Raw genomic sequence first — 27,255 nt, 5'->3', positions numbered from 1 at the left:
TTGTATACGCACCTGAAAGCGAATAATGGCGATCATGGATGGCCACGCCCGTGCCAGTGATTACCATAAGGAGGCCGCGCTCCAGGGTCTCCTCCGTGTCTCCCCTGGTGGCCATACTCGGGCCTATTCCCATACCAGCCTTGCTGCGGCTGGTGCTGCATATTTGGGGCTGCATATGAGCTGGCCCTCGGATCAAAGGCTGGCCCAGCTGGAGGCTGCCACCTCCCATGTTGAGGCATACCATGATGGGGGTTATGCGATTCGAAGCGTTGGTTATCCCTATAGTGCCCGGTATGAGATCCTCGCGAATCTCTGTACCCACCAGCATAGCCAGGCCCATTCCGACCATTGTTATTCCTATATGATCCTCCGTAGTTGTTGCGACCTCCTCGATTTCCCTTTCCTCGCAGTATTTCGATATCGCTCCTAGTCAAAATAGGCACCGGCATTCGCACTCCACGTAGCAACATTGATTTGTGAGTTTGGGATACCTGAGGCATGTCATAATAAACGCTACACCTGATTAGCCAAACATTACAAAAAAAAAAAGAAGAAGAAGAAGAAGAAGCAGAAGAAGAATTGGGGTGATAGTACCTGATTGAATGATCGTAATCTAGATCTGGCATAGATCGTCGCTCTAGGGGATAGTTCAAAGCTCCATGAGGAACCTTGTCTTCTTGCTTTTCTATTTCTCCTGCTAAGCCGTTGCTATTTTTTGTGTTTATACTGAGCCTTAAACGGTCCTGCTTCTTCGAATAGAAATTGGTTAGGATATCGTCGTAGAGCCCGTCATGGCTATCAGATAATAACAGGACGTCTTTTCCCACTGTGTTTCGTGCAACATCTTCTGGACTTAGTAAATGATACTTGCTTTGAACAGCCTTGAGGAGTCGCGGCATGTCAATAAATGGAAGTAAAGCGACTCCCTGCCATGCCATCTTCTTTCCATTTAAATCGACTTGAAATTCTTCCGGATAGAAGTCGATAATCTCGCTATCTTTTTGTAACATCAGGTCATGAAAGACTGTGGGGAGAGCATGGCGAGATGCGGCTGGCAAAACGCTCATCAGCTGTTCGAATGGCCTAGAAATCCGTCCCTTTTCGAAAACAATTTCCATCTTGCTGAGGTCTTTGAAATCAGCAGCAAACGGGGCATAATGGTAAGGATAGTACCATTCCCAAGACGGACATCCTTGGAAGTAATAGAGCAATACCCAAGCCAACCCCTCGACGTATGCCTGAGCCACCTTGTGGCGAAATTCAATGTCTTGTGGATCCTTGTGAAACTTTTGCTGGTAGTAGCGATCTTCATAGCCATCTTCCCATAGGCGCACGTTATCAATTGGCTCTACCTCTGGAGCTGGAGAGGCATTGACAGTGTCATCGGAGTCCATGGCTTTCCTCTTTCCAAGGGACGAATGTAGAGGTTGGGTGATAGGTTGGGTGATAGGTTGGGTGATACCTGCTGCTGCGCTAGAGGTATCCTCATTTTTGTTAGTATCTGCCCGCAGTCGATCTCGCATTACGCTGGCCGCGCCTTTATTGGCTAACGTCACATCTTGAGTCGCATTGCGGCTGACAACCATATCATGCGTCATATTATTAGACGAGTTTGCGGTTTGTGATGCAATGGGGAAAAGCTGTAGCCCTTTGGTAGGATCGACGTGTCCGTCAATTTTGGAAGAGCCATGCTGTCCATTTCTGGCATAACCCTCATTCTGAAGCTTTCTTCGTTTCGCAGAGGCTTCTCGGCGATCTTCCTGCTCTTTTCTTCTTTTGAAAATTGCATTTTCTTGACTGGCGAGGCCATCAAGTATGACTTGCGCTCTCGCCAAATCAATATGGCCATCTTTGGTGACATAACCGCCCATGGATGGCAAGTTCGTCTTCCAGATTGTGGTTAGAGTATCAATTCCATGCTCTCGAATTTCCAGAGCAGGCAAATGAGGTAAAAAGTCATTACCTACAAAGCAGCACATGAAGATCCAATCGTCAATTGCCCGCTCTAGGTCAAATCTGAAAGGAAGATCAGGCACAGCCAACTCGGCGGCGAGATACTCTCTTAGAACAGAAACATGCAGCCAAATGAAAGGCTTTTGAACGGGGCTCTGGAGGCTTTTGCTTTTTTCGTCGGTAGCATCATCACTTGGTTTAGCGTTTCCACGACAGTTATGCGCCTCATGTCCTTTTTGACCACATAGCTTACACGCCCTATTTTTGCCTTCCTGGAAGAAAACATCTTCACGTAGAACTCGGAAGTGAGGCTCGTGCGTGGCAAGTCCTAACATGATGAGATCGGCATCCAAGCCATAAATAACATGGCGGGTGTTGGGGTCATAGTTCGGAGAAGTGCGTTGAGATCGGATGAAGTTCATGATCTTATGTTCACCTTCACCGGGCACAGTAGCATCGGATATGATGATTTTGAGCTTAGCCCATGCTGGATCTGTGTTTAGCTTGTATTGGCACCAATACCGCAAACTCAAGGCGAGAATATCCATGAATGGAGTGCCTGGAGTAATAGAGTTGGAGTCGAAAGCTTTCTTAACGACCGTCTCCGAGTCTGCAGCAGCGAATGTGCCACCATTTTGACGCTTTAGGAGTTCGATCAACGCTTGCTTGTCCTCTTCCTTTTCCTTGGCTTCCTGGGCCGATCGAAATCGGCGGGATCGCTGTTGATTCATCTTGGCTCTTGGCGCAACTCCATCTGATTCATATTTGTTAGTTGAAACTGAGCAAAGGTGATTGTAGGCCATTCAGAGGGATGATGAGACGAGACGCCACACTTACCAACAGCAATCATCAGGATCTTTCGTGGGCGAACCATGTTCACAACGCGATCTGTGTATTTGAAAACCTCGAGCATCATTTCCTCTTCGTCAGCCGGTGCCGGCCTATCCTCTGGGTGGGAGCACGGATGGACAATTCCATTCATGTCTAAATACAGATTGTCCAGCTCTTCCCCATTAGGATTGGGCTGCGTGGTGTCGACGGGTATCGTGATGCCATCTTCGGTGACAATCGGCGTTTGTTCAATCACTGGTGATATGATTTTCGGATATTTGTTAGATAGCCATCGAAAGGCAGCGGGAATACCCATGTTGGGCCGTTGGTATCTTGATAGAAGAAAAAAATTCGGTCCGTGTTGCTAGGCAATGGTAATGGTAATGAACAGTTATCAGTTATCTGAAAGAGCGAGAGACGCGATTGCGCGCGGTCGATGTCTCGATAACCCAAGAAAACGGTTGAATTGTGCAATAAATGTCAAGGTACTATAGCCTCGTGAGTGGCTCTGCGACTGCGAATCTGCAGAGATTTCGCATACAGGCAAGAGACTATGCTGAGCGGCGCCTGAAATCTTGGCGATGCAGGTGTTGCAGGTGAAAATATACCCATATCAGATAAATGCGAGGCAAACTTTATTTTTGGACTGAGGGCGCCAAGCTAGTAGCAGCAGCGGTACCTTGGCTACGCAATACCTTCTTAACATTATATATCACGATAACGCTTACCATTCATGAGATTTTTAATACGTATATGGTTAAATCTATTAGATATTCTATTCTATACATGCATTCACACGTATGAGATTGAAAAGAATTATGGTATACTGCTTTCTTCAATAAAAGGTTCTACATGCCTAGTACCTTTGTACTACCTACTTATGTACCTCTATAGTAGTAGGGGGTAACTTGGACTAGCTTAAAAGTAGCACTAGGCCCTCTTAGGTCGTCGTGCCAAGTGCTTGTCTGGCAGTCGCAGAGGCCTGACACTCGTTCCGTTACCTTTCCGGATTTACCTTGAGCTACTCCAAGGTATATCTGGTCATACACCATGTCTATATCCAATGAAGCTCTGCAAAAGGTGATAGAGACTCTCCTGGATTCTAGAATCTCTACTAATGTTACTAGCTGGCGCTCGAGATCGAGTCCCAAGCCATTGCGGCGCAACAACAGATCGGCATGGTTCGAAGCCAGTTAGCAGCCAAGCAGCGAGAGCAACGTCTACTCCGGTTAACAATGAGCGAGGTGCAGAGCTTTGCAAGCAATTCAGTCGTTTACGAAGGCGTAGGGAAGATGTACGTGAGAGATGCACACACGCGGAGCATGGGTGTTGCGCAGTAGTGGAATTGATGCTGATGTTTCGTGGACTCTAGGTTCGTTTCTCTCCCTCCCAATACTCTGCACGAGAAATTACAGCGCCAGATGCAGGATCTTGATGGTGATGTTGATAAACTGAACCAAAGATTGCTGTATCTCGAGACCACACAGAAGAATAGCCGAGAGCATATTGAAAAGATATTACGTACCCATTAAAAGAGACTTTGACGAGCGGGCGGCGATTGAATATTTCTTGTAAAAAACTAGCTGATATTGCCTACGTCTACTTTGTATACCAAAGCAGAAGAGGGCACAATATGGGATGCTTAGATGGAAGTTAGTTGGTAGCAGCAGTAGTAGTACTAGGTAGTAGGTAGGTATACAAGCACTACTGATGCTAAATATTGCAGTGGCATGACCCCTAAAGCGAAAAGAGGGGGAGAAGAGGGGGGGGTGAATTAAAACCATAGACGACTATATGGCTATAAAATTCTGTATTATATATATATATATATAGGTAGGCACCTAGGTATATATATACATATCTACCTATATTATATAGGTACCTATATGTAGTCACATTGGGTGATATCATGAATGAAGAGCATCCCACCTTGACCTAGTCTTTTTAGAGTTACCTTGCACCGACCTACACTAGAAGTCCTCCAAGCAGCAAGCTTTGCCGGGCCAGGGATTTTTAACGCACGCGCATCATATCCGAGCCCAGCCCCTCTAGTGTATCTGGCTTCTTGCGTCCTCTTGCTGCTGCTCTCGTGCCCCACCAGGAGCTCTTGTTCACCCGCGCGGCGTGTGGCACCTGTTAGTAACATCTAGCTGTGTGCTCTCTTCTTCAGCCCGTGCAACAGCAAACGACATCATTCGCATCATCAACGCCTGATTGCCCTTCGCCCCAAGACCCGGCCCTCTCGACTCTGCTAGGCCCAAGCCCTCACCAAGCCGCAGCCGACCTCCCAACCCTCTCGAGACATCACCCCTCACTGCCCTCTTGTTTCGCGCTGTATCTCGTCACCCCGGCTGCCTGTGCCACCTCTGATCCCTGCTATCGCTGCCAACCAAAATGGTCGACAGTGAAGCGAACTCACCAACTTGGAAGTTTACCCAGTATGTGCCTCCGCTCCAATGGATTCTACTTGCAACTGACCCGGGATGCTCGCAGATGCTTCGGCGACAAGGGCGATGTTGAGGATATCACTGAAGGTTCGCCGCCAGACACTCTCCTCTGACGTATGCTGCCTGATACTGACCGCGGGGCCTAGCCGATATAATCTCAACGGTAGAATTTGATCACACGGGAAATTACCTTGCCACTGGTGACAAAGGAGGGCGGGTGGTTCTATTTGAACGGAACGAGACGGTACTGCCTTGCTCACCTCGCTCCAATTCCCCTCCAAGCGGTGGATGCAGAATCTCTAACCCGTTGTAGAAAAAATCCTGCGAATACAAATTCCACACCGAGTTTCAGTCCCATGAGCCCGAGTTTGACTACTTGAAGTCTCTCGAAATCGAGGAAAAGATAAACAAGATCAAGTGGTGCCGTCGACAAAATGCTTCTCATTATCTCCTATCCACCAATGATAAGACGATCAAGCTGTGGAAAGTTTTCGAAAAGTCTCTTAAAGTGGTGGCTGAGAACAACCTTTCCCATGATATAACACCCGGAGGTGCGGTAGGCGGTGGCGGCGGCGGCCTTCGAGCTCTCCCTACAACCCAGCAATTCAGGAACGCGGCGGATCTGAAGCTGCCTCGCCTTACGCACCATGACACCGTTGTTGCCGCCGTCCCCAGACGAACTTATGCGAACGCTCACGCATATCACATCAACAGCATATCGGTAAACAGCGATGGTGAAACCTTCATCAGCAGTGACGATCTGCGTATCAACCTCTGGAATCTCAATATTCAGGACCAGAGCTTCAACATAGTCGATATCAAACCCGCCAACATGGAGGAGCTCACCGAGGTTATTACTGCTGCGGAGTTTCACCCAATCAGCTGCAACTGGTTCATGTATGCCAGCTCAAAGGGCACAATCAAACTTGCTGATATGCGAGAAAGTGCTTTGTGCGACCAGCATGCAAAATGTTTGTATTGAGACTGCACCACATTAAACTCTTGACAAATGGGATTGAAGAACTAACCAATGGTTTAAAAAAAAACTAGTATTCGAGCAAGAGGAAGATCCTTCATCAAGGTCATTCTTTTCTGAGATCATTTCGTCAATATCCGATGTAAGATTCTCTTATGACGGAAGATATGTCTTGTCACGAGACTACCTTACTGTCAAAATCTGGGACATCAACATGGAGCGGCAACCCGTCAAGACGATACCTATTCACGAACATCTGCGACCTCGGTTATGTGACACGTATGAAAATGATAGTATTTTTGATAAGTTCGAGGTTGTATTTTCCGGCGACGCCAAGAATGTGATGACTGGAAGTTACAACAACAACTTCATGATTTATCCCTCCGATCCGGATAAGGAAGTTGAGGTGGTTCTTCAGGCGGACAAGTCAGCTTTCAAAGCAAAGAAGGTGGGCGTTCCTACACCCATTAACTCATCTACAAGCCCAACAGCTGCGAATGGTGGCAAGAAGGGAGGTTCACGGGCAGGCAGCCCGGCTGGTGGTGCGCAAGGCCAAAGAATGCGGAAAGAGACGGACGCGGACCAGATCGATTTCAACAAGAAAATACTACACATGAGTTGGCATCCATTTGAGGATAGTATTGCCATAGCCGCGACCAATAATGTGAGTCCCCTTCCGAGCCGATAAAGGATTGGAAGTCTACTGAGTGCTAACATTTCGCTGCAGCTCTTTGTATTTTCAGCACTGTAGTTAAAGGTAGAAATCTTGGAACACTGGAGAGCACACCTAAACCAAATAGCAACTCAAGGGTTGTATATGATAGTCAATACTAAGGAATAGTGAAAGAGTCAATCAAAGTCCTAATTATATTTGGGCAAGAAAAGCCAGAGGATTATAAATATAGTATAACCTTGAAATAAGACATACTATTATTAGTTGATACCAGAGAAGAAAAAAAAAATACAAAAGATATTGCCACTTATGAGATTTCCTATTCCAAGAGGAAAAGGAGGGGGGGGGGGGGGGGGGGGGGGTCTCATTGGAATCGCGACGCAAAATGATAGTATATATTTATATACATATGGTTCCTGGAAATTTATGACGAGGAGTAAATATAGAATACTATTACAGTACCAAGAGAGATTTCATTTCAATTTGCCTACTATTCATTTAGCACAAAATCACGTCTACATCCCTAGTGTCTCCGCTCTGCGCAACGCTCTACTATGTTGACCCATGCTTCAATATCGATTGCTTCTAGTAATGCGACCATTGGATGGTATGTCTTCGTCATCTGTCGACTCCCTGGAACTGCTAGACCGAGACCAAATTCTTGCTTTGCTGGCCTCTCTAGTTCTACTAGTGCGCCCCTGGGTGTGATCATTGCCATAAAGGCTTTCACTCTCTCCCTCTTCGTGTTCTTCATACACCTCATCTGTTTCAGGGGTTCTCTTGGATATCTGTTTCTCAACGAGGCGTTCTTCAACTCGTACCATCGTCTGCTGTCCCGGGCTTGGGCCTTTCACGTTGCTTTGGGCTTTCCTCGTGCTAATCTTGAACGATTTGCCTTTGAGAGCCATCCGTTCAGCCATAGACATAAACTGAGAATTTGCTGGCAAAATCACATCCAAAGTGGATCCGCTTCGTTCAGAAGCCACAGATTTCCGAGGTCGACCTCTCTTCCTTTTCGGAAGAGGATCTCCTCTTTCGCCTTCGATTTGTACTTCTTTGAAGGTGTTGATTTGGTGCTCTTGTTGTGGTCTGACAACGCCAATTTTGGCAACACCGGAAGATCTGGAGCTCCAGCGTCGTTGTGGTAAGTCTTCAATGAAATCACCGTCTCTACTATTGGCCGGCTCGTTTGAATCCAGAGATTCCGATTGACGAGTTTCTGAATCGTGAGCGAAGACCATGCCGCCTTGCTGTTTCCATGACACAAACTGCGAGTTACTATCTGCCTCCATGAGTGGTATAGACAGTGACTTCTTTGGGCGACCTCTCCCCCTTTTATTATTTCCACTTTCAATTTGCGGCGGCGACACGTCCTCAGTCGTCACCGGCGATGCTATTCTTGGCAACTTTCTTGGTGGTCGACCTCGACGTTTTGGAACAACATCCCAGACCGCCTCTTGCGTTACTCTACTCGGACGTTGTTCTTCAGCACTACTCCGTCCTTGTCCTCCTCTGTTCGCGGGTATATCTTTATGGGCTTTATCGACTGCTGAATCCTGAGCTTTCATCGAGCTCGCTGTTAGGGTTGGAGAAGCCCGAGGCGCTGCTTCAGCTTCTTCTACTTCGTCGATATCCAGGTCATCGATCTCAACATACGACGCCCGTGGCTTGGCATGTCGAAGACTTGGCTCATTAGTATCAGCCGGAGCAACGAGTATCTTCGATGCATTGTGGCTGGGCTCTCCTCGAGACGTCCCTACAGAAACTTCCCTATCCATAGGAGCAAGCGCAGTTGTTTGATTATGTACTGCTGGCAAAGTTTCTTCGGTAAATAAAGCTGGGTCCATGTTATCAAGGAAATCTGATGGCTCCGTTGTAAGCCTTGGTTTTTTCGTGTGGCTTTTAGGAATAATGAAATCGGGATCGTCATTCTCCCGTTTAGCTTTTCTCTTAGCTGCCCGAATGGTTTTTTTAACAAATTCTGGGACAGTAGATTCGTCAGCCTTAATTGACTCGGTGGAAGGCGCCTGGTATGGGTCAAAAAGTATTTTATCCGGTGTATCGTCTTGTTCGTAGTACCCCATTCCTATTCGCTGGCGTGTGAAAACTGATGGATCAGGATAATGTGATGAATCGCCACTTCTTTGCTCTCGAGCATCGACTGAGGCTGGGACTGCAACATCTTGTGGCGCGATGTCGGCCTTACTGGGGTGTCTGTCGGAGACGTCAAACGTCAGGTTGGATACACTTCCCCTATCGTGACCAAGCACTTGACTCTGATCTCCATACCCGTTTATCATGGAAGATTCTCCTAGGTTGGCAGTGAAAACAGCACTAGATTGCATCTTAGGCTCTGCATGAGATTGCTGCAGAGCATCTTGCGCTTTGGCGTTGTCCGCTTGCTCCCGCAGCCGCTGCATTCTCTTACTGTCCTTGCTACGACTTTCTTCTCCCGCAGCTTTCAACCAAGACAAGTTGTGAATTCGAAAATCAACAAGTGCTTCTACACTTCGATCGTCTGCAATTCGTCGAGTGTCATGTCCGAGAGATGTGTTCTTTGGCATGTATGGCCGTGTAATGCCTGCACGGCGGCAATGGCCGCAATTGCATATCCCTAAGCATTTAGGGCATTGCCAATGCTCATCTTCCATAACGGTCTGTGGCATGAGATCGAAAGCCCGATATAGGACGCCGTAGCAGTATCCTTCAGCACAGCCAGGATTCGTGCACAAATGTATTCGATAGCTATAATCCGGGTGGCAACAAACATGGCAACGGTGGACTTCACCCCTCTTCTTTTTTCTTTTTGGTTTCTTACTCGGCTTATCATCGCCCTCGCCTTGCTCAGAGTCGCTGGGTGTCTTTTCGCGGTCTGGTTTTGTAATGTCCTTCCAAGGGCGTCGCTGTAATGCTTCCTGACAGATCTGAGCGAGCGATTTCTTTCCTACCCTCTGTCTAGCTATCTCGAGTGGCTGTGGAGAGTTTTCCAAATCCACGTGGCCATCAATTGCGATAACAGTTGCTTTCCAAGTCTCGTAGTTATCAGCCAACTCCGACCATGACCATTGCTCACACCATTGAAGGCCAGAGAGGCAGACGCATGACCGACCCATTGCATAGCACTCCATGCAAACATCGTATGCATCCTCTTCTCCATTAGGCAAGAATCTGATACAGTGTTTACAGGTGAGAAACCGATTGAAAATGTTAGATCTGCAGTAAGAGCAGGTAACGCAGGAGTCAAACGGTAGGAATTCGACATCTTTCTCCTTGAATGCAAAGACTTCATCAAGAATGATTTCGGTAAATAGCTGAAACAGTTTCCTGAAGTCAGCCGCTAGCTGCTTCGTGCGCGGAGAGCTTCTGAAGATATCTCGCCCGAAGCCCCCGAAGCCAATCTGCATAATCTCTGACTTCTTTTCAATTTTTCGGAGCTCTGCGTGGTATTTTTGAAGGGTATAGTAAATGATAGCTTTATTCTTGTACTGTTCATCTCGGCACACCAAGCGAGCCTTGGGAAGAGCTTCATGTAGTGCGAGGTCTAAGGTCTCCACTGTTGTGCGATTCCAAGCAACCTTCATCGTTCTGGTCCCTCTGTTCCAAACTTGATGCGCAGCGAGAGGTGGAATAAGTATAAAATCGCCGACGCATTGCTCCACAATGTATACATCAAAGGGGGCCTTCTTCCACGCGTTGATTTGCGCGAAATGCTTCTCAATCTCGATATCATGGCCAAGCATCGACAAAAAATACTCTCGGACCACTTCACGATCTTTGCTTTCAGTCATGAACCAAATTGAAGTCCCCTTCTTTTCTCCATTTTCATCTCGTGATGCCTCAACCATGATGTTCTGTCCCAGCGATGCGCACATCTCCCGATGGGCGGGCGTGTAGGTTCCTTCATGGCCTATGTAGCACATGAGATTTTGGGCTCGCATTTCTTCTGGTAGGCTAGACATAAGATCTCCAGCAGAGGCAGCGGTAGTTTCGCTCTCAAAAATTTCCCCATCGCGCATGCGTATGTCTCCTTTACTTGTAAGATTTTCGTTGAGATAAAAGAGATTAGGATGAATAATTTTCCGTAGCATATCGCGCCATTCCGGAGGACAGTCAATATCCTTGAGATATAATCGCTGTCGGCGCTCGTCGCGATACGTGTTTGGAGTCCACTGATTGGTGAGCTGTTTCATGGAGCGTAGATAGTGTCCAGTGGTCATCGGGATGTCAACGCCGTTGGAAATATCGCGAACATTCTCCTCTGATAAGACAGGCAGATCAGTATAGGTTCATAGTAGCTTGGGGAAATAACGAACGTTTTTTATCATAGACATTCTCAAGCCATCCTGCGCTAAATAGCGAGGAAGGCAGAGCATCATCCCAGCCCTCAATAACAAGGGGTTTCCCGCCAGCTATGACATGTATCGCTACAAGCTTCTCGAAATCATGCTGGCCAAGACTGTTGATTTGGGATCGAGACACCCGCTGAACCCATCGGAAATTCGGTGTGCGGTCTACCAGAGAGTGAAGGTCCAGATCTGGAGGTATCGGATCAAATTTTGCCTGTGGATGTTGTGCGCTAGGCATCTTGTTTCGCGCGGCGAGGTTCAAACAGCATTAATCATGGGTAGTCGACAGAAGGTAATTGGTGGTGTAGTCAGTCGTGGCGGGATCAGTGCTACCTTCCAGCGGCCAAATGTCGACGTCGTATCGTGGCCTTGACTAGGCCATTCTAAAGCCTGCTAACTGAACCTGCGATTTGTAGAGCTCTGGGCAGGGTCGAGGCGCAAGCTTCATCACGCACTCGACGATGCTAGTAAGCGCAATGTGAAAGATGGAAAACAATCAATCTAGCCTTAGCGCGAGCTAAACACTGTCCTGCGCCCAATAGGCCTTTACACACAGGGGTATCCCAGCAGCTTACCCCAGCCTGTTGGGAAGGTAGAACTTGCAGAGAGATGTTGCACAAGAAGAGTAAAATAGAGCCAGACTAATATGCAGCTGTGGTATAGGTATAGGTAGTTACTACTAGGTAGTATAGAGGTAGCTAGTAGCTACTAGGTACTAGGTAGATACTGGGGGTAAAGATACAAGTGTATTGAATTTGATACAACCTATTGATTCAATGCATGTGCTTCATCTTTTGCAAGTGGCGCCAAGCTTTTCGAGAATGTCAATAAGGCTGGGCTACAGTAAAATAATTATCCTTTAAGATGATGGAATATTAGTTTTAGTCTACTCAGCGCGCGAGTGATAGTTGCTGGCTCGCTGCTGTCGTCGCCTTGCTGTTCTGCTGTTCTCGAAGTCGTCACTAATGGCGAATTGCCCCACACTCGGGCATTGTATGCTGTGAACACATCATGCCAATATCCAAACCATGTGCTGCTCGTTTCTCGAATGTCTCCAGTTCCAAGGTAGGGCTCTGCTTGCTGCGAAATTTCAGGTCTAGTAATGAAGTCAGGAGTAAAGTCGAGCCGCTCCCCTTTCTCTTCTTTTTCTTGGTCGCTAGGAATCTCATCTAGAGGTGCATTCCATAAGATATCTTCCCCAGGCGCACGGGCGTCATACTCTGGACTAAAGGCTAGCCCATGCGACTCATCTTCCTGTTGAGAGAGAAGTTCTAACACAGCTAAACCGTCTGACGCTTCCTGGTCCATAAATGAAGATCCATATTTGTCATCGGTCACCAGTGCCTCGGTAACGTATTCGGTGAATGCGTCGAATGAATCGTTTTGGCACTCGTTTGCAGTCTTCCGATTCGGTTCGAACGATGCCTGCTCATGTCCCTTATATGATGAGGATTCTCCAGAAAGATGTGAAGACGATCCCATGTAACTTGGTCCACCAGAAAGCTTGGAATCTGGCACGAAATTGGGCATTTCCCGTGATGTAGTTATGGCGTTCATAACCAATTTTCTAGATGCCTCAAGATGAGCAGCCGCTACTGCCAATCTTTCTTTCTGTTTGCCTTTAGTATCCCCGTATGTATTTTGAAAATCCTCTTCATTCGGTGGACATGAAGATGCAGCATCTTCTGATTCATGGCGGTTAAGAGCCGAGTCTTTCATTGTAGAACAGGTTGAAGAATTACTGCCACGCGGTAGGGAGTGGGATGTATATGGTAGAGTCTTAGCCGAGGTACCCATTGGGATATAAATATGATGCAATCACATGTAGTGGCGCTGCATTACAGATACTAAAGTATAGCTAACTGACTAACGCTAAAAAAAGAAAAGTAAATTTATTAAATAGTACTCTATAATTCTAAAAGAAATATAAATAATAATTTAGTTAAAAATATAAACATATATATATATATATATATTATTTTAAATATTGAATATATAAAAAGTTAGTAATATTATATATATTTAAAAAAAAATAATCTTGATATTATAAATTTTCTATATATAAAAAGTATATAAAATTTAAATAATAAAAAAGTAAACATTTAATAGTTGGCTGTAATATTTAATTTAAAGTCTTAGTTAATACCTATACTAGTTTACCCTCATAATATAATTATTAATAAGCTTTTTATGCATGGACTGCAAAAACGGACCCTGTTAGTGCAATCAGCCAATCTAATCATTCATACCAGGTTCCTGGCAGGGCACATTTCCTGCATGCCTGCATCGACATTCTCTGGGACCCTATGACGCTTAGGCTAGCTGTCAGAGTGCCAATCCACCACCGAGTGCGATGGCGATCGAGCAATTGCTCGATTAGTCCACTCCGGATACTTCCTCGTCCGACGTCGTCCCCTCTACAGAACCTACCAAATCGGCCGCTGGTTTATGGCCAAAGAATCGTCGCCTTCCACCAAGTCTCAAGCAAACTGCAACCAGTCGTCGACGCGGCCAATAGCACTAAGATAACGAACGATGAACATCTAGCGGAATACATCCCAGCCAAAACTGGGATCCTGTCAATTGTCCCGAAAACATGGGTTCCCTACGGCGAACTCATCCGTATTGACAAACCTGCTGGCACCTACTATCTGTTTTTCCCATGCCTTTTTTCTACGCTACTGGCGGCGCCAATGGCAGAGCCTATTGCTTCATTTGCCTCAGTAGCTACCACCGCAGCCCTGTTCTTTAGTGGGGCCTTGATTATGCGTGGTGCTGGCTGCACCATCAATGATCTCTGGGATAGAAATCTTGATCCGCATGTTAGGAGGACTCGATTGCGGCCGATTGCACGTGGTGCAATTACCCCATTCAAAGGAATTGTATTCACTGGCTTTCAGTTACTTGCAGGGCTGGGCATTCTGGTTCAATTCCCCTTGCCATGCCTCGCCTATGGCATACCAAGTCTCGCCCTCGTCCTTACATATCCGTTGGCAAAACGAGTTACCTATTATCCTCAGGCCGTCCTTGGCTTGGCCTTTTCTTGGGGAGCAATAATGGGATTCCCTGCACTTGGCATCGATTTGCTTTCAAATTCCTCCGCACTCACAGCTGCAGCATGCCTTTATGCTTCGAATATTGCGTGGGTTGTCCTATATGACATGATTTATGCCCATATGGATATCAAAGATGATGCAAATGCTGGTATTAAAAGCATCGCCCTGAAACATGAACATCAGACCAAGCAAGTCTTAACCGGGCTTGCCATTACACAAGTGGCCTTGTTAGGCGCAGCCGGAATGGCAGCCGGGGCAGGTCCCATCTTCTTCCTTGGGAGCTGTGGTGGAGCTCTCGTTACTCTGGGAATCATGATCAGGCGGGTGAATCTCAAGAGCGTCAAGAACTGCTGGTGGTGGTTTGTCAACGGCTGCTGGATAACAGGTGGGGTTGTCAGCATCGGTATGGCAGCTGACTATATCGCCAGGTCTCTCGAAGGGACTGAATCGAAATCTACGTCAGAGGTAAGAGAATTAGGCGCCTAATTAGATAGCGACAATAAACCACTCTTTGCCTGCACTTGGTGTGTCGATCGAAGTGAATGTGAGAAGATGCCCAATTCGGTGCCATCTGGTATTTGAACATGCTGAAAAATATTTCTAAAGAGATGGTATAATCCCTTTCAAAATTTTAGCCTCCCATTATAGGGCCACGACTAGTTGTGCGAGTATATCCGAGCCAGTTTCACTCCTCGCGATCCTTATGACAACACCTTCTTCTCCCAAAAGACTACTTTTTTATGATCGGGGCTTCTCCTTCTTCTCCTTCCACAGAGCCAGCAGACCGACACCAGACACCTTGACGACCTTGAATCGGACACCGGGAATATCACCCTTGGCCTTGCCCTTGCGACCGAATCCAGCAAGGAGGACTTCGTCGTTCTCGTCAACAAAGTTGAGGCAACCGTCGTTGGGGACTGTAAGCCCATGTTAGTTGATGCACCGATCAAATACATCATTTACTTGTTGTACGTACCGAAAGCAGTGACCTTCTTGCCGTTCTTGATCAACTGAACACGGACACACTTTCGAATGGCGGAGTTGGGCTGCTTGGCCTCAACACCAACCTTCTCCAAAACAATTCCCTTGGCGTGAGAAGAGCCACCGAACGGTGAAGACTTGAAAGCAGTGCCCAGAGCACGCTTCTTGTAGGCGAGATCAGCCCATTTCTGATCCTTTCGGTTGGTTCGCAGCTTGCGCGCAGCGTTGAGACCCCGGGGTTTGCCACCAGCCATGATTGCTTCGTAATGTTAGTACAAAGAATTGCTAGTTAGGGAGTCGTGGTTTGGGTGACGATAAGGTTGAGTTGGTGTTGAACATACCGATTTATGCTAATATGGCACCTATGGTTGAGTAATGTGACAACACCGAGAGCCAAAGGTTGCAGTTGCAGACCACGAAAATTCCGATAGGGTTTGCGGCCCTAGAACCAAAAGATTTGAGCGGCAGAATTTCTTCACGTGACCTCGGATGTTCCAGCCGGCCGTATTTTATCCACCGCCCAGGCGAGCTACTGACGGGCCCCACACCTCCGTCCTCATCCTCACATGCCAAATTCGTCTAGCATTGGCTGTCCTCATTAAAAATGCCATGTCGTCCACGGGCAAACCAAAAGCAATGGAGCGAGACCCCCCTCCTCTTCTGTTTATGCCTCCATCACCTTCCATCTCTCGTGTCTCGCTTCCCGGCTCTCTCACAACCAGCGTTCAAGCTCTCGGGAGACACAATCTGAAATGGAATCCCACCACCGTAGACGCCTCGCGTTCTGGGTCAGATATGCCACCGGAACAGCGACGTCCTGAGTGGGCCTTACAGACCAAGGGGAGCTATGGAGGCACCGATAGGACAGATGCACTATGGGCAGAAATGCAAGCCACGCTGGAAAAGGTGGAATTATCTGCCTCCGAAGGCACTCATGTATTTGGACCTGAGCATGACCGCAAACTAGGAGATTTGCGGACTGCTCAAATTGTACTTGCACAAGCCTGGGCCAGAAGTGAGGCAGACGATACCATAGAGACTGCTCTGCGTGACCATATGAATGACGTTAAGGGTGATGAACTACATAATCTACGAGACGGGCTGTTGGACTCGTCAAGGCCTGAGAGGGGAGAAGGGACTGATGCAGCAAAGAGCATGATGGGCACATCAAGTGGATGGCAAGGGAGTGACGAAAAAAGAGCTGACCGTCTAGGAGCAAAGTTAGTAGAAGAAACGGAGGCCGACATTCTCCTCGCGAGAAAGAGACGAGAGGCCAACGATGAATATTTTGAGCGCGTTAACGACGGTGTTATCGACGTCATTGCTAAACTTGAATCAGTAGCAGTGGCCATGCGAGCGGTAGAAGAAGAAACAAAAGATTTATGGAACGATACTGCCAGTCCTCAGGTCAAGTAAAGGGGCTGAAACAATAGATATATGACGTTTTGCGACATCAATAATACATTACCTAGTAGTTAATAGGTAAATTAATACACTCCATCGGAATAAGAAACACGTCGTCAAGAATCGGGTTAAGGAAGAGAGGGGCACTAAGAGGGAAAAAAAAAAAAAAAAAAAAAAAAAAAAAAAAAAAAAAAAGGACCATAAACTACGAGAAAAACTTGGACTTCCGACGACCGGACCAGGTTTACCAGCGCTTCCGAAGTAAGATTGATTTACGGATAGATGCTAAAGCTACCTCGGTAGATTCCATTGCGCCTATTCCGTACTCTACTCTTTGTATAAGCCGCAAATCTACTCCGTATCTGCGGAAAATTATACCTTACTAGCAATGTGTCCGTTCGTCCGACTTAAGTGCTGTACAGAGTACATGAGCTTTAAAATAAAAATCCTATAATAATTCTTATGCTATATACTAATTTTTAAAAGAAAAAAATATACATAGTATATGTATATTATATAAAGATAATAAGAATAGAAAACTTAAATTTTATATATTTTCTAATATATAATATATTTCTTAATTAAATTAAAATAATATATATATATATATATATATTATATTATAAGTATTTATATATAGTTTATAATATTATTATAAACTATAAAGTAAATTAATAAATTAACCTTTTTATTATTATTTTATATTATATTTTAAAAGTATTATAGATATGGATTTGGAGAATATTTTATTATTTCTGCTAGCGCCATAGACCAAACTTTAAAGCAGTATATCAAAAACTTACTTGCGCAGCTTCATTGCCCAGTTTATGCTCAACAAGGTATCCTAAATTCCTCTCGCGGCTTCCGTTCCCGCTACAGCCTTTTTCCTCTGGTGCTAAAGTACTCCCTCAACTTCTTCATTTTTTTATAGTAAAAAATTGCCGGCGTGCACCGAATCAGACGCAATGGGGTTTGTAGAAGACGAGCTCAAGCACTTGCGCGATGTTATCAGCGGCCTCGATTCGCGCATCAAGCAGCTTGAGCAGCGCGCTACGGGATCTGCCTCAATTGACGCAGAGAGTCTCCGTATGATCCTTATTGGACCTCCTGGGGCTGGTAAGTGTTTCAATTATGCTATAGACGAACCCCGGCGTTGAATACAACAGACAATGCTCATACGGTAATTAGGTAAAGGTACCCAAGCACCAAAGATTAAAGAGCGCTTTTCTTGCTGTCATCTGGTATGTCAATGCCAATTGAGGCTCCATGTAAAGCGCGTATAGACCTAACAGCACCTATCTTTTATGTAGGCTACTGGCGATATGCTGCGATCACAAGTCGCCAAGAAGACACCTCTCGGAAGAGAAGCCAAGAAAATTATGGACCAGGGTGGCCTTGTCAGTGACGATATTGTCATTGGCATGATTAAGGAAGAGCTTGAGAATAACAAGGAGTGCCAAGGAGGGTATGTTGACCAACATCAAGCTGCTTGAAACGGGGGAACCATTCTGACTTGGACGTATAGCTTTATCCTCGACGGCTTCCCACGTACTGTGCCTCAAGCCGAAGGCCTCGATGCAATGCTCAAGGAGCGTGGCCAGACTCTCCAGCATGCTGTCGAATTACAGATAGACGATGCTCTGCTTGTTGCTCGCATTACCGGTCGATTAATCCACCCCGCATCTGGCCGCTCCTACCATACAACTTTCAACCCCCCGAAGCAGCCTATGAAGGACGATGTCACTGGAGAACCTCTTATCCAGAGAAGCGATGACAATGCCGAGGCGCTCAAGAAGCGTCTTGTCACTTACCACCAACAAACAACTCCCGTGGTTGGATATTACCAGAAGAATGGCATCTGGAAGGGCATTGATGCTAGCCAGCAACCTGGCGAAGTATGGAAGAATATGTTGGATATTCTAGAAGGAAAGAAGTCTCATGGCTCTTCTATCTTTAGCAAAATTGCTGGAAGCAGCTAGGTCACTGAGAATCATGTCCTGTATATCTCTGCATATGAGAATCTAAGCCTGCCACGCTGATTCTGCTTACCATTATCAATCTATTAATTTCTCTCGAGAGCTTGTAATGTAAGAAAATAGCTCCAGAGATTTTTCTTCTTCTCATGCAAGACGGGCTCATAAAGTGATAATTGAATTTCAGGATTGTGATAAGAAATGATTTCTATATAGTTTGCATGCAATGCATAATAAATGATAATGGCCGCTCTAGAAGGGAAGAGTAATCTCTAAACAGAAATAATACTGTAACCGTGAAAGTCATCTACTTAATAACGTATAGGACGGGAATACGGCAACGCTAAACAATCAACTCTTTGCTCACAATACGACCAGTAAATGTTATACTCCCAAAGAGATACCATGATATACAGACGGAGCTCAGCCCTTTAAAATCCTATCTCCTCGAAGTTGCTGAAGAGTCAGGTCAGTAGAGGTAGAGCATGTCCCGTTGGCGCAACTGACCATTCACCAACTGCCTCTGTTTGTTAAGCCAGCTCTTGGGGGCATCATGTCGGCGCTGAAGCACGACGTGGTTGCTCTGAAGTCGACTTGTAAGGTCATACCAAGCCGTCGCAATAAGTGCATTCTCTCTTTGGAGGTTCTTAATGATATGATCGGATGCAGCCTAAACATTTCAATCAGCTGGCGTTCATCTAAATGCAACAAAAAAAGAGTATAGAGAATAGCTTAACTGCCTCCCAGTAACATAATTGAATTTCATCAGAGAGTAAAACATACCTTTTGTGCTGCTGAGCCTTCACCAAGTTGCGCTGCTTTCAGTTTGGTCTGTAATTCAAGCCTTTCTTGTTCTGATTTCTCAAGTTGCTGATACAAAGTGTAAGTAGGAGGTATGTGTGTATTGTATACGGCGTATAAATTACCTGATTTCTCTGAATAAGACGAGCTCGTAGCTTTTCGACCTTCTCGGTAGCTTTCTTAGCAGCTTCCGAGCCGTCGCCATCTGTTGACGAAACAGTGACTTCATTCAAATCTTTGCTTTCTTCTGATTCTTTTCTAAGTTTGTCGTTCGCTAGCAGAGTGTCGATAAGCTGCGATTTCAGTGCGTCTCGTTCATTCGCTATAAAACTAGTTTCTTCCCGCTGTCGCTCAAGCTCGCTTGTCAACGAAGTTGATATCAACTTATCCGTATTCTTCAGCTCATTTAATGCTTCTATACTATCCTTCTGGACAGCGGAGAGATCTGTTTGTGCGCTAAGCAATTCTCGGTTTTTATCACCCAGCTGGATTTCAAGGCTGTTTATTAGTTTTCGAGCTTGTTCATATTCGAGTTCCAATCTTGTCAACTCCTGTCGAAGTTTAATAAATGCTTCGGTCCTAGAGGGTAAATCATGAGCATTAATTTCTCTGCACAACAAGATAGGCATAATAAACCTACCCTTCATCAGTGCTCTCACTCATCAGGGCTTGCAAGTTGTCGCTCATGATGGTATACTTTTCGAATAATCCATTAAAGTTCTGTTGAATGCGTTCCCGTTGGCGCTTCGTTTCCTCCAGCTCTCGTCGGAGCGTGGAAACGTCTCCCGGAGACCCAACTGTCTTCCTAATCAACTCATTCTCTGCTCTCAATCTAGATACCTCCAAGGGTAGGTTGGCCTGCGGACCCCCCTCGGATGCGATTAGAAGTTCGTCTTCCAGGTTAAACGGCGTAGAAGTTTCGCTCAGATCAGCCTCTTCAACCGTACTGGCGCCACCATTATGCTGAAGCTGCTCCTGTAAATCCTGAATGAAGTGCTCGTCGTGCGTTCTTTGGGCCTGTAAGCGGAGGAGCTCCTCTTGGAGAGCCGTGACATCCTTCAAAAGTTGCGCTTTTTGGTTACGCTCATCCCACAGATGCTGCTCAGACTGCGTAATCATCTTCGTTAATTCATCCTCGGCCTTCTTGGTACGATCACTCCGCTCCCTCTCTTCCATGAGTGAACGAAGCTGCTCCTGAAGCTCGGCTCGTTCGTACTGTAAATTCTGCACTTCTCTCACTAGACTCTGTTGTGATTCGAGCTTTTGCTTGTAACGTTCTGCCATGTTGGCCTTCTTCTCGAATTCTTCCGCCTTGTGCCTCCACTCTGCCATCTGGTCGCGAAGCTCGTCAGCCTGTATATTTTTTTGCCCGAGGCGCTGTACTTCGCTCTCCAGCTGAGACACCGATTTCTGGCTACTGCGGATAACCTCCTCGTTCCTAGCAATGATCTCCATTTGTTCATGGACTTGTTCCTCTAGGTGTTTAATAGTTTTCGCACTATGTGCCCCATCTTGGGTTGCTTTCCGCAAAACCTCGAGCTCCCGATCATTTTTTTCTTTGTCATAAGTAAGCTCCTCGTGGCTCTGTTGGAGATGTTCCAGGCGAGTGATATAATCTGACAAAGTCTTCTTCATGGTATCAAGCTGCTGACGCAATGCAGCGTTTTGCTCCTCGACGAGAAGATCCATGTCGCGAGCCCCCATGGCAGCGTCAATAGCTATATCCAGATCATCATCATCTTTGGTATTCGCGATATCTTGTTGCATAGCACGAATTATCTGCATGATTTCGGCTTGTGTATCACGATCCAGGCCGTTCTGGATTCTAGGGACGTATTTTTGATTACCGGGGCCCATCGCAGCAGCTGAGACCATAACAGCGAGAAGCTTGGATATGTGGTAAGTTAAAGTCAGTCAGTTGACGTAGGTTACATGTAACTATACCTGGCTGATGCCCTGCGGCTCAGGGTTCTCGGCAATGGCATGATAGTCGAATTTCTTGGCTTGATAACTGAGTTCGGGTATTTGACGGCGGATGAATCGAAAGAGGCCTTTGTAAATGGCTTGTATATTTCGTTTGTTGCTCAAAGGTTTCGGTATGCCCGAATTTGACTCGAGGTGCGAAGGATCGAATTCGGGATCCAGCTCATGCAAGATATGGCCAAGGGTTATCCCATTCGCCAACCCTTCGAGAGACTCGGCATCGCGATCTAGATCGAAGACTCGGTTAATCTGCGAAGAGACTAGATTAGCATTCCATGACTATTTGCACATACAAAGTGTATTTGAATCGAAACATCATCGGGTTTGCTAGTACTGACAGCCTTCAGGAGTGCCGCCTGGGCACGCTGGTTGTAAGCCGGCATTTCGCTCGACATGTATTTCGGAAGAGGCTTGTCAATGTCTGAAATACCCGCTATTCATATCAGTCCAAAGCTATAGCATATCGACAGCGAGATACACCTTTCGCAGCAAAGAGCTTTGGGTATTAAGTAGGAAGGTCACGGAAGGGTACCTGATACTACCTACTAGCATGCCTCACAAATGCCCCAGTAGGGGATAGAGCATAGTGAAGGCACTACTGCTAGGGGCCGTACTACTGCTACTAGAATGCCTAGCATCAACGCCATCAGAACGCTTGCTGTAACCAAGGGTAGCTGAGGATTAATGAACCGAAATCGTTGTTTAAAAAGCTGTAAGTGAATGAAATGAATGAATTATCACAACTGTCAATATAACCTTATAGACACTTTAACTATCTAATTATTATTTAGAGAATTTACTAGGGCGTACGAAGTAGCGTTTGATCTGATACCCCACGAACTAACTACCGACTCCACTAAACCCAATCTGCAGTCAGAGATCTAATAATACTCAGCGCGCTGCAGCCTCAAACTTGTTTTCAGCAGCCTGACAACCTATACCTACACGTTACTCTACTACTCTTTAAACTTATTATCATCACCATTGCCGCAATCCTGCCGGTGGCTCACCAAATTTCCTCGCACGATTCTCGCCGACTCTCAAGATTCGCTATTCCTCTCTCTCTCTGTCTCTATTTACCGATGACAGCTCTCCCACACCAGCAATCGACAATGTTTTCGCAGGGTTCATCATTCCTTCAACAACCCTCTCATGCCATTGGCAAGAAAAGGTCTCACGAGGAGGCTTCACATAATCTCGAGCCAGATACATCAAACTGCAATTCGCAAAATAGTGGGATGAATGGTGAGGGAATGGTGTTCGTTAAACCGTGTGCGGTTTCTATTGGTGAATCAGATAACCAATCTGGCGCTCAGCTTGACGATGTGATCACTGAACAGGAAGGGAGTGGACTAGCGAATGGTCGACCTCTGAGAAGTCATAAATCCCAAAGGCTTCTCGTTGGGAGCGACCACGCGTCATCTAGTAAATCAGCATCGGCGACCGCATTGCCAAACGCAGACAGTTCAGAAAACGATATTAATGACGAGATAGTCATCGACCACTTCACACTTCACCTTGGAATAGGCTGGAAAAGGATCAAGGATAGTGACCATGTCCAAGCGGCCGCTAGGGGATGGGCACGATTTATCGAGAATAATTATCCTCTCACTAACGTTAACGTCTTGCTTGAAAGCAAAGGCCTACAGTCTTATCTAGTCGAGTCCACAGAAGGCTTCTATCTTTTTACAGAAGATCTACGTCAAGCACAATTGGTCAGCCAAAATGCAACTAAAGCAATCCAGAATTTACAACACAACCCGCCAATTTTCGACAGCATGAATATTTTAATAGCTAAAATATTAAATACAAGTAATAGTAATATTACAAATAATATATTTAATATACATAATTAAATATATTTTTTAATATTATATAATATTTATAATACTATATTAAATTTATAATTTTTTATATTTAATTTTATATTATATTCTATAATTTTTTATATTTAATTTTATATTATATTCTATAAATATTTTATTATAGAATTTTTATATTATTATTAATTATATTTAATAATAGTTAATATTTTCTTTATATTAACTATTATACTAGGTAGTACTATTACCTTTTTATTACTATTTTTATATTAGTACAGCCCCTATGGAGTTAACCGAGACTTTGGTAACTTTTTATTCGAAAGGTCTAATAACAACCTTCTCGCCAGACACTCCCTTCTTGTTCTTTGCCAAAGCGGCCTCTACACTAGCTAAACCACCTGGCACAATCACTGGTCGATTAGGCTCAAACAGGCCACGGGCAATGTAACCGTCATCGCCACCAAGATGCTTCGCGAACGGCTCACTTAAGTATCGAAGCGACGGGGTGCTTCCAAGGCCGATGATCCTAGGAAAAGTTACTTTTGACTCGCCTTCGGCGTCGAATTTCTCAAAATCCAAGACTTCTGGTAGAACTACAACAATCTTAGTTACTGCCGCTTTCGTTGACTTGACTGCTTTCACGATGCCGACAGATAGCTCCCTGGTAGATTTGGCAGAGATGGTGTCAAGGATGAAATCAAGCGGTACATTGTCTCCAATAGTGGCAGCGAAATCATCCGCCGTGGCCTCACGATCGAGCACGACTGTTGCACCTAGCTTCTGAAGATACTCTTTGTGTGCAGGACTCGAGTTGGTAATGATCTTGGAGAATCCCGACAGTCGAGCCAGTTGGATCGCATACTGGCCCATGGAAGAGCTGCCGCCAATGATGACCATTGCAGCACCATTGCCGATTTTATCCCCGCCCTTGTCCCACGGTGCAGGCAATCCATGGCCTGTCTTGTCGTAGTATGCGGTGAGTACAGCTAGGCTGGCAAGCATAATTCCGCTAGCCTGGTCATCGCTGATGTTGTCAGGGGTCTTGGCCACCAGCGCTGCATCGATCTTCGCATATTGTTGGAAAGTAGACGCATCGTAGTTCCCAATTATCCCTTGGAAGAAAACCCTTTCTCCAATACTGAAGTTAGAGACGTCTGGTCCAATGGCCGCAATCTCGCCTGCGGCATCTGATCCCAGGACCGCGGGGTAGTCTGTAATGAAGACCTCGTGGTCACGCATTTTCCAGTCTATGGGGTTGATGGAGGTCGAAGTGACCTTGATAGCCACTTCGCCAGACTGGAGAGGCTGCAGTGATCGGTCAACGATAATATGCTGCTTACCTGGGCTGGGCACTACAGCTGCCCTGAATGTATTGGGAACGGCCATGGCGCTGCGATGTAAGGTATACAGGGCGTGAGACTTGATTTCTGCTTTATATAACTAAATATAAGTCTAGCATAGTAAACTTGGTTAGAACAACAGTAGTTAGTACACCCTTGGCTATGGTTAAAGAAGTTATTGTAATAAAATTATATTTAATATATATATTTTCATTAAGTACTTTATTAATATATAATTTCTCTAGCTTTACTTTATTTATATATATAATTATAAAAATTTTAAATTTAAAATAATATTATTAATTTATATATTTATTTATTTAAATATACTAAAAGCTATATATATATATAATACTTTATATTAGTTTTTAATATAATTTTATATAAAAAAAATAATAAAAACTTATATATTATATTTATTAAATAAAATTTTTTATAAATAATATTAAGTTAAAGTAATATTTTAAATATTATTAAACTAATTATATTATAAAGCTTTATATAATAAATATAAAATATAAATAATATAAAGTTAAAGTTTATTTAAATAATATTTATATTTTTTAAAAAATAATATTTATAATAATATTTATTTAATATAAAATTAAATACTATAATAAAATAAAATAATAAAATTATATTTTTATTTTTTTTAATATATATAATTTTTTAAATACTTTTTTAAAAAAAAAATTTAAATTAAAATTAATATACTTTTATATTTATATTAATTAATTTTTATATAATTTTTTAATTTTTATTTTAAAGTTATTTAAATAAAAAAAATTTATAATAACTTTAGTATAATATATTTTTTATAATTTAATAATTAAAAACTAGCTTTAATATTTTTTTAAAATAATAATAATTTTTTAATAATAAAATTAAAAATATTATAAGTAATAGAATTTAAAACCTTTGAAAAAAGCCTATAAAAATAAATACTATAAGGTATTTTTTTTATTAAAAAAACCTATCTTGCAGGGTACTTAATAAAGTATTTTTTAATTACTTAAATTAATTAAAAAATTTAAATAAAAGGTTTTTTAATATAATTAATTAATTAAAAACCTAAAATTTTTATTTATATAAATAATTTTAATTAATTAAGTTATTTAATTTACTTTACTTTTAAAATATAAAAGAGTATTTTTATAAAATTAAAAAAAATAATAAAAATTAATAAATTTATTTATTTATAGTTTTAAAAATAAATATTAAAATTTTTAAAAAGCTTTAGAAAGCTTTAAAAAACTACTTGCTAGTTTAATAATAAAAATATATTTAAAACTTTATATAAAAATTATTTAATAATTTATTAATTAAATAAAATTTAAAAAAAATAAATTATATTAATAAAAAGCTTTAATTTTAAGTTTTTTAATAATATTAAACTTTTTATTATATTTTTTATTTATAAATAAAAAATTAAAATAAAAAATAGTTTTAAATTAATTTATATTAAAACTTTTATAAAATAATTATAATTATAAGTTTTTAAACTAAATTATTAAATTATTATTTTATATTTTTATATTTTTAAAAATATTATAAATAAAAATAATTTAAGTAAATTAAAATATATACTTTTAATAAAATATATAAAATTATAAAAAATAAAAACTAAAGTATTTATTATTATAAAATAAATTTATTTAAAATAATTAAAAAATTTAAAAAAATAAAAATAATTATATTAATTATTATATAAAATAAATAAAAGTTTTATAATTTATTATTTTAGTTTTTTTTATTTTTAATTAAATAAAAAAATTAAAAATATTTAATAATTAAATTTATTAATTAACTTTTATATAAAAAATAAAAATTTAAATAATTTATAATAAGTTTTTAATAAAAGGTTTAAAAAGTTTAAAAAATAATATTATTAAATTATATTTATATTAAATAATATATATAATAAATATTATATAAAATATAAATAATATTTAAAAAAAGAAATTAAAAAAATTTAAGTATTTATAAATAATTAAAATTATATTAAAAAATAAAATAATAATTTTTTAAAAATATAATTTATTAAAAAAGATTTTATATTATATTATTAAATTAAATATATTAATAAAATACTTAGTAAAAAAGTTTTATATATATTTAAATTTTTTTAAAAATTATTTTTAAATTATAAAAAAAATAATATATATTTAATTATTATATAAAATTAATATTAAAATTATAAAATTTTATTAAATTTTATTAAAATTATTATAAAACTATAAAAAAAAATTAAAAAGTATATATTTATATTTTATAAATACTTTTATAATATTAAGTTTATATTTATAAAATATTAAAATTAAAAATAAAATAATTTTAAATATATATTAATTTTAAAAAAATAAAAAATATATTTAAAAAAAAAAAATATTTTATTTATATTAATTTTAAATATTTATAAATTATTATTTAAATAAAAAATATTTATTTAAATATTTTTAATTATAAAATATAAAATATATTTTTATAATTTATAAATATATAAAATATTAATTATATTTATATATATATTTATAATAGTATTAATAAAAATTTAAATTTTCTAAAAAAATTATATATAATTTTATTAATTTATTTATAAATAATAAAAAATATTTTTTTTAAATAAAATATTAATATTTTAATATTTTAAATATAAAAAATATTAATA

The 27,255-nt window shown here is 42.0% G+C and overlaps 11 protein-coding genes across 13 annotated transcripts; 5 read left to right on the top strand and 6 right to left on the bottom strand.

Annotated features, from left to right (window-relative positions):
• Positions 1-32: 32 nt before the first annotated feature.
• On the bottom strand, positions 33-3,363 carry RAT1 (5'-3' exoribonuclease 2; the record flags this gene model as incomplete). Its single annotated transcript, XM_066128054.1, has 3 exons — positions 2,791-3,363; positions 595-2,707; positions 33-513 (listed from the first exon to the last, which is right to left on the bottom strand). Exons 1-3 carry the CDS (start codon positions 3,098-3,100, stop codon positions 33-35), a joined length of 2,904 nt encoding a protein of 967 aa, XP_065984168.1. The 5' UTR covers positions 3,101-3,363.
• A 397-nt stretch (positions 3,364-3,760) lies between these two features.
• On the top strand, positions 3,761-4,641 carry TrAFT101_007468 (uncharacterized protein). Its single transcript, XM_024908475.2, has 3 exons — positions 3,761-3,864; positions 3,912-4,078; positions 4,157-4,641. Exons 1-3 carry the CDS (start codon positions 3,835-3,837, stop codon positions 4,314-4,316), a joined length of 357 nt encoding a protein of 118 aa, XP_024759433.1. The 5' UTR covers positions 3,761-3,834; the 3' UTR covers positions 4,317-4,641.
• Positions 4,642-4,656: 15 nt separating this feature from the next.
• PAB1_3 (Protein phosphatase PP2A regulatory subunit B) lies at positions 4,657-7,225 on the top strand. The gene is made up of 6 exons (XM_024908476.2): positions 4,657-5,222; positions 5,278-5,318; positions 5,378-5,475; positions 5,545-6,202; positions 6,282-6,871; positions 6,935-7,225. The coding sequence occupies exons 1-6, from the start codon at positions 5,179-5,181 to the stop codon at positions 6,956-6,958; spliced, it is 1,455 nt and encodes a 484-aa protein (XP_024759434.1). The 5' UTR covers positions 4,657-5,178; the 3' UTR covers positions 6,959-7,225.
• A 224-nt stretch (positions 7,226-7,449) lies between these two features.
• On the bottom strand, positions 7,450-11,464 carry TrAFT101_007466 (uncharacterized protein; the record flags this gene model as incomplete). The annotated part of the gene is made up of 2 exons (XM_024906873.1): positions 7,450-11,138; positions 11,194-11,464. 2 exons carry the CDS (start codon positions 11,462-11,464, stop codon positions 7,450-7,452), a joined length of 3,960 nt encoding a protein of 1,319 aa, XP_024759435.1.
• Positions 11,465-12,078: 614 nt separating this feature from the next.
• TrAFT101_007465 (uncharacterized protein) lies at positions 12,079-12,945 on the bottom strand (the record flags this gene model as incomplete). The annotated part of the gene is made up of 1 exon (XM_024908477.2): positions 12,079-12,945. The coding sequence occupies one exon, from the start codon at positions 12,943-12,945 to the stop codon at positions 12,079-12,081; it is 867 nt and encodes a 288-aa protein (XP_024759436.1).
• A 546-nt stretch (positions 12,946-13,491) lies between these two features.
• TrAFT101_007464 (uncharacterized protein) lies at positions 13,492-14,802 on the top strand. Its single transcript, XM_024910015.2, has one exon. The coding sequence runs from the start codon at positions 13,533-13,535 to the stop codon at positions 14,766-14,768; it is 1,236 nt and encodes a 411-aa protein (XP_024759437.2). The 5' UTR covers positions 13,492-13,532; the 3' UTR covers positions 14,769-14,802.
• Positions 14,777-15,778, bottom strand: CRP28 (40S ribosomal protein uS12). Its single transcript, XM_024900527.2, has 3 exons — positions 15,605-15,778; positions 15,259-15,522; positions 14,777-15,199 (listed from the first exon to the last, which is right to left on the bottom strand). The coding sequence occupies exons 2-3, from the start codon at positions 15,515-15,517 to the stop codon at positions 15,021-15,023; spliced, it is 438 nt and encodes a 145-aa protein (XP_024759438.1). The 5' UTR covers positions 15,518-15,522; positions 15,605-15,778; the 3' UTR covers positions 14,777-15,020.
• Positions 15,779-15,816: 38 nt separating this feature from the next.
• Positions 15,817-16,822, top strand: TrAFT101_007462 (uncharacterized protein). Its single transcript, XM_024908478.2, has one exon. It carries the CDS (start codon positions 15,873-15,875, stop codon positions 16,677-16,679), a length of 807 nt encoding a protein of 268 aa, XP_024759439.1. The 5' UTR covers positions 15,817-15,872; the 3' UTR covers positions 16,680-16,822.
• Positions 16,823-17,466: 644 nt separating this feature from the next.
• ADK1 (Adenylate kinase) lies at positions 17,467-18,891 on the top strand. The gene is made up of 4 exons (XM_024906874.2): positions 17,467-17,783; positions 17,856-17,908; positions 17,978-18,132; positions 18,193-18,891. The coding sequence occupies exons 1-4, from the start codon at positions 17,633-17,635 to the stop codon at positions 18,644-18,646; spliced, it is 813 nt and encodes a 270-aa protein (XP_024759440.1). The 5' UTR covers positions 17,467-17,632; the 3' UTR covers positions 18,647-18,891.
• TrAFT101_007460 (uncharacterized protein) lies at positions 18,797-22,184 on the bottom strand. 2 transcript variants are annotated; one of them, XM_066128053.1, is made up of 8 exons: positions 21,957-21,985; positions 21,763-21,857; positions 21,386-21,673; positions 20,082-21,328; positions 19,567-20,020; positions 19,424-19,510; positions 19,148-19,310; positions 18,823-19,096 (listed from the first exon to the last, which is right to left on the bottom strand). In XM_066128053.1, the coding sequence occupies exons 2-8, from the start codon at positions 21,817-21,819 to the stop codon at positions 19,080-19,082; spliced, it is 2,313 nt and encodes a 770-aa protein (XP_065984167.1). In that variant the 5' UTR covers positions 21,820-21,857; positions 21,957-21,985; the 3' UTR covers positions 18,823-19,079. The 2 variants fall into 2 exon arrangements, with proteins under 2 accessions (XP_024759441.2, XP_065984167.1); XM_024900562.2 differs by having other exon boundaries at positions 18,797-19,310; positions 21,763-22,184.
• Positions 22,185-23,495: 1,311 nt separating this feature from the next.
• On the bottom strand, positions 23,496-24,721 carry TrAFT101_007459 (uncharacterized protein). Of its 2 annotated transcripts, none has more exons than XM_066128052.1 (2): positions 24,588-24,721; positions 23,496-24,377 (listed from the first exon to the last, which is right to left on the bottom strand). In XM_066128052.1, the coding sequence occupies exons 1-2, from the start codon at positions 24,631-24,633 to the stop codon at positions 23,560-23,562; spliced, it is 864 nt and encodes a 287-aa protein (XP_065984165.1). In that variant the 5' UTR covers positions 24,634-24,721; the 3' UTR covers positions 23,496-23,559. The 2 variants fall into 2 exon arrangements, with proteins under 2 accessions (XP_065984165.1, XP_065984166.1); XM_066128051.1 differs by having other exon boundaries at positions 23,496-24,373.
• Positions 24,722-27,255: the final 2,534 nt, after the last annotated feature.

This window comes from Trichoderma asperellum, chromosome 4, assembly GCF_020647865.1.
Source record: "Trichoderma asperellum chromosome 4, complete sequence".
NCBI classification, from domain to species: Eukaryota; Fungi; Ascomycota; class Sordariomycetes; order Hypocreales; family Hypocreaceae; genus Trichoderma; species Trichoderma asperellum.
The sequence above is the reverse complement of the archived record's forward strand: the minus strand, read 5'-3'. Positions and strand labels throughout refer to the sequence as shown.